This window comes from Branchiostoma lanceolatum, chromosome 13, assembly GCF_035083965.1.
Source record: "Branchiostoma lanceolatum isolate klBraLanc5 chromosome 13, klBraLanc5.hap2, whole genome shotgun sequence".
NCBI lineage: Eukaryota > Metazoa > Chordata > Leptocardii > Amphioxiformes > Branchiostomatidae > Branchiostoma > Branchiostoma lanceolatum.
The window spans coordinates 15,240,521-15,250,360 of NC_089734.1; the positions used below are offsets into that span (position 1 = coordinate 15,240,521).

At 39.9% G+C, this 9,840-nt stretch overlaps 1 protein-coding gene across 1 annotated transcript; it reads right to left on the bottom strand.

The window, feature by feature from the left end:
* Positions 1–8,398, bottom strand: LOC136447698 (putative ferric-chelate reductase 1). Its single transcript, XM_066446740.1, has 2 exons — positions 7,779–8,398; positions 1–221 (listed from the first exon to the last, which is right to left on the bottom strand). Exons 1-2 carry the CDS (start codon positions 7,987–7,989, stop codon positions 1–3), a joined length of 432 nt encoding a protein of 143 aa, XP_066302837.1. The 5' UTR covers positions 7,990–8,398.
* Positions 8,399–9,840: the final 1,442 nt, after the last annotated feature.

Below are 9,840 nucleotides of genomic sequence, written 5' to 3' on the forward strand. Positions count from 1 at the left end.
TTACACAAATCGTACAGGCCCCTCCCCTTTTTCGCTCGGTGGGGTCCAGGTCAGTTCGATGTTATTCTTTGTTGTTCTATCGGAGTGGGAGGCGGAGTCACCGTTGGGACAGCCCAGCCTCTTTGTTCCAGAGGGGTGGTTGGAGAAAGATCCAACAGCCTCGGTCGTGCCTTCTTTTCTGGCTTGGATTAGAAAGCCTAGGTACCTACCCTCAATTCTCACTGTGTGAAAATGAACAGGAATGAAGAATTACATGTTATAATAGCGATCTAAATAGCGCAGATAAACCTTTTGGAACCCTCAGACATCAAAATGCATATCAAAAACTTGAAAACGCCAAATAGAATCAAAGCCCGTTTAACAACAACATAACTGAATGTAAATAGCAACACTTTCTTTATAAAAAAAACTCACACAAACACACAAACACATACAGAAACAATCGCGCTCACATGCACATGCACATGTATACAAACACACACATGTATACACACGCACAAACACACACAAAGACAGTCATAATAGCGCGACACTGTGTATAGAATCATCAATTGAAATCAAAAATTCTATGATGAGATGGTAAAGTACACTTAAACTTATCCTGTTCGGTAGCAGGATTAACTTCAATAAAAGCCTCAAATCACTACATTTGTCCTTGGCGGAAGTAGCATTACTTGTCAAGGTCAGAGGAGTTCACAAAAGACTACAATAAATACTACAATTATCTTTGTATTTGGTAACAATGGTGATTTTCTTTAATGCTGTGTCGCTTTCCATCGCCGTGGCCTTTGTAATTATCTTTACTATAATCTTTATTTATCATTTTCTTTGCTAAAACCATATTCAAAGTATGCGAGGACTTATGGCAAACAACCGCCCCCCTCCCCACTGAATCGTTGCAAACTCGTGAAGATGTTCGGAACAACTTGATGATTTTGGTGAAACGTAGGAGACATATAAAGATGTAATTCTAGGATGTTTATATCTCCCCCCTGAAAATTCCCCATTATTTTCATTAAAAAAGAACACTTTATTTGAAGATTTAACTGTTGACATAGCAAAATTCAATAACATGGGTCATATTCTTATCCTTGGTGATTTAAATTCTAGAACATCTAACCTACAAGAACAGCTCTTTGATGGATTTGATGAAAATGCTTTTAAAATTCACTTAAAACCCCGACTTAATACAGACAATATCAGTAATAGATACGGTAGGGATTTGATTGATTTATGCTCAGCAGCAAATATGATTATGACAAATGGAAGAATTATTGGAGATCTCCCAGGAAAAAGCACATGTATAAAATACAATGGTACAAGCACGGTAGATTATTGTATAACCAGTCTACATCTTCTCCCATTAGTACAGTATTTCAAAGTTCACGACCCAACTTGGATATCCGATCACTGTCAAATCTCAGTCTCCTTCAAAACAATCCATTCAAATTTTAGATACGAAATTGAAGAAAAAACTCATGCTTGTCCAAAAAAATATATTTGGGATGAAACTTCTTGTGAAAAATTTCAGGAGGCACTTAATTTACCACAAATACGAAACGACATACATCAGTTCTTATCAAAACCCTACACTAACAACCAAGCAGAAAATGTTGTTGAAGATTTTAACAACATCATCAAGACAACAGCTGACCTTTCACTTAAATCAATTCGAGTTTTAAAACGGAAAAAGAAACGTACCAATAAACCATGGTACGACCAACAATGTCGGGATCTTAAATCAAGAATAAGAGTCCTTGCCGCGGAAATTAGAAAATTTCCATGGCGACAAGACAAAAGACAACATTATGTATTTAAGGTCAAGGAGTACAAGAAACTGTTAAAAAAGAGAAAGAAACAATTTAATGAAGAAAAAATGTCATCCTTAACAAAATTAGCTAAAAGAGAACCAAAATCCTTTTGGAATGAAATTAATAAACTACGAAATTTAGAAAATGGAACGAAGGTTGAGCCAGGAGACCAAATTACAACTAACGAATGGCTAGATCACTTCAAAACAATAAATAAGAACACTGTAGTTGATAAAAAAGAAGAAGAACACACCGACAACATCATTACGTCGCCTGAAAACCCGCTAGATTTTGAAATCACAGACGAGGAAATTCAAAATGGCTTATCTAGTTTAAAAAGCAACAAATCCAGTGGAACAGCTTCTATAATTAATGAAATGCTGAAATATGGCGCCCCCCAACTCATACAACCCTTCAAAAAACTGTTCAATCTCCTGCTACAGTCTGGGCATTTTCCTCAGCAATGGAGTCAGAGCACACTTGTTCCCATCTACAAAAGTGGCGAAACATCAAATCCAACCAACTACAGAGGAATAGCCATTTCTAGTTGTGTAGGCAAATTATTTACATTTATTTTAAACAAACGTTTACAGTATTTCCTGGAAAGCTCAAATCTACTATCTCCCTTTCAATCCGGATTTAGGAAAGATTTCAGAACAAGTGATAACGTCTTCGTCCTCAAAACACTAATCGACCAGCAGACTTCCAAACCCGGGGGTAAATTATATACTTGCTTTATAGATTTTCGGAAGGCTTTTGATTCAATTTGGCGAAATGGATTATTTTATAAACTTTTGTCTTCAGGGATAGGGGGGAACTTCTTTAGGATAATAAAATCAATGTATCATAACATAGAATATTGTGTCAAAACCCCACATGGTCTGTCACCCTACTTTCAGTCTCTTTGCGGGGAACCGACAGGGTTGTAATCTGAGTCCTCTCCTATTCAACCTATTCATCAATGATTTTCCATCTCTACTAGATCCAACATCCTACGATCCATTGATACTAAAAGATATTAATATAAATAGCATATTTTGGGCCGACGACCTTGTCCTTGTATCAAAATCTGAAGCAGGCCTAAAAGAGTGTCTGAGGACACTGGACCAATTTTGTTCCCTATGGAAATTATCAATCAATAAGAACAAGACAAAAGTAATGATTTTCTCAAAAAATGGACGGACAGCCGATTATAAGCATTCTCCTTTCAAATCTCAAGGTCAAGCTTTAGAGATAGCTAAATTTTACACATACTTAGGAGTGGACATTACACCGTCAGGATCTTTTAGTCGTGCCATTAAACAGTTAAGACTGAAAGCTCTACGTGCCTCTTTTAGATTAAAATCATTATTATCATCAAACTCAAATCCGTCAATCTCCCTAGCTATTGATCTGTTTAACAGTTTGGTGAAACCTATTCTGCTTTATTGCAGTGAACTTACTGGAATAAATATACAATGTAGAGACCTAATTTTCAAAGGAATTAAGGAATATCCCAATGAAAAGATCAGAACATCAATAGATACAATCCTCAGCCCGATATTGGGGTCGGATGTTGGTTTACTGAGAGTTAGTCGCTTAGGAAAGATATCAGACCCCACGTCTACAGTTACTCGCCCTGTTGTTGTTCGATTCAAGAAGTATAGTGATAAACTGAACGTGATTTACCAGTCAGATACTTTGTTAAGGAACCAGAATGTCACGCTAGATCAACCAAAAATTTCGTATGAAATTCCTGACTTGGAATATGTACTTTTAAATTTTTGCAAAATTATACTACGTGTTCCAAAAAGTTCTATAAATGCCGCCGTAAGGGGTGAATTGGGAGTATTCCCGTTGTTCATTGACAGTCAAACACAGTTGATTAAATACTGGCTAAGATTGAAAAATTCACCTAATGACAAGATTGTTAAAAAAGCATACGACACTTCAGTCGAAGAAGAACATGACTGGGCTACTCACGTTCAAGATATATTATGTAGACATGGGTTCCAAAATGTTTGGCTTAACCCCGCAGTTAATGCCAATTATTTTGGAATTATATTCAAAGAACGTCTGAAAGACTCATTTCTTTCTGGCTGGAGGGAACAACTTAGACATTCCAGTAAACTACACGCATATTCTAAAATCAAAAAACACTTTGGCATGGAAACATATCTCACATCAATTCATAATAAACTGTTTGCAAATAGCATAACAAAGCTGAGAATCAGTGCACATTGCTTAGAAGTTGAAAAGGGTCGACACCACAACACACCAGCCACTCAGAGATTGTGTCCCACATGTAATGGAAGTGTTGAGGATGAATTCCACTTTGTAATGAATTGTCCAACTTATAGCAAAGAGAGAGATATGCTTTTACAGACTATTATTACTAAAACAAACTTCACCCTATCTGGTACACAGAGCGATATTTTCTATGTACTGTTGTCATGTCCGACTCCTTTATCCATGTACATAGGTCAATTTCTCCATAAATCATTCGAAAAGCGAGACAGAATTACCCATACATGATTATATATTGTAACAAATACACTGGTTCCGAAAATATTACTTAGAATTGTAGGATAGATTAGCCTTGTAGTATTGTTGATTTCATGCCATACATTGTACCATGTACGATTGTTGAGCAATAAAGTTCACTTCACTTCACATATTGAACGAAATATCGACACGAATTCTTACGTTGCTCTCTAACTGTTACAGGTTTGCGTAACAAAACCTTTGTTGGATCCATTGGCATGTGTGGTGGCCGCCATCTTGAATTGCGATTTCACAGGGTCGCCATACCATTTTATTGGGAGGGGTGTTTTGGGGGTCGCTAGCGTTCTCTCTATTTTCAACAAATCGGCACACAACTATCACACATTCAACTCAAATGAAAAGACAAATTCAATACCAATTCATATTTATAAAAAGACCCCGTAATCGCTAAACTAACATAGCAAACCTGAAGTATATGTAGCACAAATACTTAACTCTAGTGTAGTATAGATTTTAGTGGTTGGAGAGGTATTAATTACTACAACGTTGAAGCATTCGAAACCAGCCGAAATTTATAATAAATATGCAGTTTCCACAACGACAGTCGATTAGTACATATGTGGTTGAAATGGGTCAATAACACACAAACACCCACTCACTCACTCACTCACTCACTCACTCTCACACAACCATTCATGCTCGCTCGGTAGCTCGCTCACTCATTCATTCATTCATTCATTCACCCACCCACTCACTCACTCATTCATTCACCCTTTCACTCACTCACCCCCTCATTCATTTACTCACACAACCATTCACGCTCGCTCACTCATTCATTCAGTCTCTTCATTCATGTCAATTCCCTCACTCACTCGCTCAATCACTCACCGGCTTAACCTCTCGATCGCTCATTCACTCATTCCGCCCATTCCCCGTCACATACCCATTTACTCACTCGCTCATTTACTCATTCATTCATTCACCCCCTTACTCATTCTGATTAACAAAATCAAAGAAACGCGTAAATGTGCTAAAACAGAGACATGTGCCGATTTCACAAATTAAACGCTGCCTGGCGATTGCATATTTGCGTTCCAATGTGCCGAAGGTTGACAGGCTTGTTAAAAAGGGCCTGTTTATGGAGCGCACTTTGGGCTGGGGTAATTGCCCCCTCAAGCGACGGTACTGTCGGCTGTTCGGCCCGTGAAACGTTGAGGGAAGGGCGGTGATGGGAAAGGTGGGGTGATTACACGTTCAATTTAACAGGCAAACGATCCTAGGTTGTGTTATCTCTAGATCTCTTACCTTCTTAATATACAAAATTGTTTTTCAAATCTATCTTTAGAACAGAACAGCCGATACCCCCAAAATATGTTTGCTGGAAAACTGTGAGTTTTATCGGAAAAGATTGTCAGATATACTCACTCCCACTCTCAAAATCACAGGGTCAACACGTGACGACTATAAGCGTCAACAAAATCGTTTTGACCTCGTCACTTCTTAGGCCCCCATTTCACTAGACTGCGATCTTGCTGCGACCTAAATTGGATTGGTGTACTCCTTTATTTGATAATTGGAATATCATGTAAAAGAATATGACTGAATCGACACACAAGGCATAAAAAGATTTGTTGCGCGATCTGTTAAATTCTATCTCGCAGAGAGGTTGCCTTTCCCTTGAATAACACACATAGAGGTCACAAACTAACCAAAAAGGGAAAAGTTTTACCATAACTTCATTACAATACATTCACACCACATTAATCGGGATGCAGAAGTCCGCATATCTAACTGTCTATTAATAACAGTTGACAAAGAGAGAAATTTGGACTATGTGAATGACCTCACCTACGTCCCTCAGGCAAGTTAGTGATAACACATCAAATTGGAGTTTTCGCCCCTCCCTTTGAACGATGACTAACACTATTTTTACCGGCGTGGCGTTGTATCTGATCACGATTACGCAGAAATGAAAAGGAAACACACTTTGAAAACTTGGATTTCAGAATCTAAATGTGCCAACCGCGTAGATAGTCTTCTTTTTACCATTATCGTACAGTGAGGTCACACAGAGAGGTCTGTAAGCGCCCCAAGCGCTTACATGCCGAAGTGCTAATTATGCTCCGTCGACTCACGAGGACAGTGCATGTTCCTTTCTTATCATTTTGCTAAAGAAACGAGGATTCTAAATAAGACATTGCAAAACGAGGAAGAGTCTAATAGTCTGCTGTTTTAAGGTTCGGGTGTTGGTGTGAGGGTGGGGTGGTTTCTCAGTAATTGTTAACGTAAACTAAGGGCGTTTTAAAGTTCTGTGCAGCCACTCGTCGGAAACTAACAGGTAAAATACAGTCATTATCGCTAGTAGCATATCCCTGGCCTTGCTGGCTAGCACGCACGAACTAGACCTGCTGTTATCAAAAATTAAGGTGCTAACTTTTTCGCCATCTTTTTGGGCAGACAGTGTGTGTATATAAAGGTACAGGTCATGGAATGAAAGTGTAGTAGTAGATACCCTTCTTCTGTTCGGCATGTGGTGACGTGGACAGGAACATACAGAAAATGAGGGGATTTAGGAACCCACAGAAAAGTTCAAAAGATTTAAATCTTTTTCACAAGCACAGACATCTACAAAAGACACATTACGCTATACTGGCGAGAGCACACAAAGAGAAGGTGAAGGTCCCATAGCCTTTTTGAAAACAAATAAAAAGGTAGAAGTCTCATAGACTTTTTGAGAATAAACAAAAATAAAGGTCCCATAGCCTTTTTGAGGGCATACGTTGGTAAAGGTAAAGGTCTCATAGCCTTTTTGAGGGCATACGTTGGTAAAGAAAGAGGTCTCATAGCCTTTTTGATGGCATACGTTGGTAAAGGTAGAGGTCCCATAGCCTTTTTGAGGGCATACGTTGGTAAAGGTAGATGTCCCAGACTTTTTGAGAGCATATATAGGTACGTGTTGAGGGCATACGAAGATAAAGTGAATGGTCCCATAAAACTATTTGAAAGCATGTAAACGTTCCACAGCCTTTTTAAGACAGTAAACACTGTTGGCTGTTAAGACAGAAAATACAAGTACATATATAATGAAAGCTCATCTGTGTTGGTAGTAATCATAATACAATGCTAAACTTTCTTCCAACACTAAGGTATTCACGGATCGAATTTTCGACGACCACTGTCGCCTTCTTCAGGATCAATAATGACCAACACTGCCGAACGTAAACGTTTACGTTCGGCAGTGTTGGTCATTATTGATCCTGAAGAAGGCGACAGTGGTCGTCGAAAATTCGATCCGTGAATACCTTAGTGTTGGAAGAAAGTTTAGCATTGTATTACAAGTACATATAAATGGTGTTTAATTTACAAACTACATGTTGGGACCTTACCTTTTGCATGCTATCACAGATTATCAAGTTACTCGTATCATAAAGAAATGGAAGCCAATAGTTCTGTTTAAAAGCAAGCTAAAGATATCCACCTTACCTGTTATATTTTCTCCCGGTGTATATTCGTCCACGGAGGGTACTACACTGTAAGGGGATAGGCCTGTAAAACCGTCCACTCCATGGCCAGTAGGTTGCATGGACACACAGGCGTCGGCGGTGACGGGCGGTCCTGTTGGGTACGAATTTCCTCTTAAAACAAACGCCAATAAGACTTGAAACAGTCCTATTTGTTGTATACTAGTCTTCATAGTTGCAGGGTAATGGCGGAGGGTGGATCACAACAATGTCAGTCTGTTGTACCCACAAGACAACATGAACGAACACGTACGCAGACTGCTTCGGGGGTTTACCGAAAATACTCGCTCACAATTTTCAACCTTCTTCGTATTTTTATCCCAAAGATGCTCCGGCGTATCCCAAGAGGTTATCCATTTACGAAGAAACTTGAGAGGTTGTGTTCTTTCACAAATCGTTTGGTAAGGTCCGTAACTGAAAAGTGACGAGTTCAGAAGTGACGTCTCTACCTGGTGAACATGATGTGGGGCCACACCTAAATGAACCCGCCCCAGGCCCAGGGTCACTGACCTAGCTTATAAGACACGTGAAGGTACAATGTAACTACGTAGACTCATCTCAAAATTACCCTAGATCACGCTGGAAAATAGGCACTAGTTATTAACGTCGTACAACAATAGCACAGCCTACAACAGGAAGTTCCATAAAGGTATCTCAGTGGACAAGAAGAAAAAGTGGACAAATTGCACCAAGCATTCGCAAAGTGGCACAAACAGGCGTCAATCGGTGCCAATCGGCGCGATTTGTTGCGAAACTGCACTGACTGGGTTGCCTCCCTGAAACATGCTGATCCAAGACGCTGGTACCAGGTCATGAAAGTGGCAAACGTGAGAAAAGGCGATGGTGTGATAAACATCCAGAGACTTGACACGGAAGACAGCGCATCTGTTGCAAATATCATCAACACATAATTTGCCGACGTTTCCAAGCACTCGATCTCTGTCAGCTGCCCACCTTCCTAACCGCTAAAACCAGCTCCCCACCCTGCATGTATGGGATGTCTAGCAGCGACTCCTGGCGGCTAAGACAACCAAGACACCCGGCCCTGACAACATTCCTCTGTGGGGTCGTGTGGCGTAACGGCAGGGTGTTCGACCCAGAACCCAGCGGTCCCGGGTTCGAATCCCCTGACGCCACCGATGTTGTGTCAGGCACTTTCCTCACTCCACCCAGGTGTAGAAATGGGTATAGTGTTCTCTGTACGTGGCACTGTTGAAATAAGTTGTGAAAAACTTGAGTGCAGTGCCACGTCGTCCTTGTCTGTCCAAAAATGACGTAAAAAAAACATTCTCCGTGAGTTTTCCCGTGAACTTGCTACGCTGTTCTGCCACATCCTTAATGCTTCTTTCATGGAGGGACTTGTACCAAACCAGAGGAAACAGGTCGTCGTCGCTCCCCTTCCCAAAACACTGCCAGCAAGTATAGATCAGTTGAGACCCATCTCCTTAACTTCTCAGTTTTCAAAGATTGCTATGCGTTGAAGTCGATTCTACACGGCATCAGCTTTGACAAGAGACAGTATGGCAGTTTTGAATCCTAGTGCGCTAGATAGTCTAGTCTATACAAGAAAATACAAAGTCAGTTTTGGGCAATAAACACTGGGAGTTTTATTCTCACACAATACAAATGTTCTCCCTTACACACAAATACTATATCTAAACACAAATACTAAATCTACACAAAGACTCTGAAGGTAAAATACAATCTTAACCGTCAGTTAACGTTCTATACATGATTACATGAGTACGCACAACAAATGATTACGCATAACAAAACAAGCTTGTCCGCAACACCAAACAAGCTTGTCCGCAACACAAACAACAACACCGTTGTTTAAATCCTCCCGTGAAGAGAATAAAGTTTTTAGCCAAGCTTCAGGAGCGAGTTTAATAGTATATTTTACGCGCGTTTTACAAGAATTACCAGAATTGCACAGGAATTTCTGGAATCCGTCTGCCCGCCTGTTACTCTATACCTTGTTAGCACGGTCTGACATCCTGGTACGCAGATCGATGACAGATGAC

Bases quoted from the DNA above. Each gene is read 5' to 3' on its own strand.
- LOC136447698 (XM_066446740.1), bottom strand. From the start codon at position 7,989: ATGAAGACTAGTATACAACAAATAGGACTGTTTCAAGTCTTATTGGCG. The intron at 222-7,778 runs GTAAGGTGGATA...ATTTTCACACAG, and splicing joins ACCGGGAGAAAATATAACAG to TGAGAATTGAGGGTAGGTAC.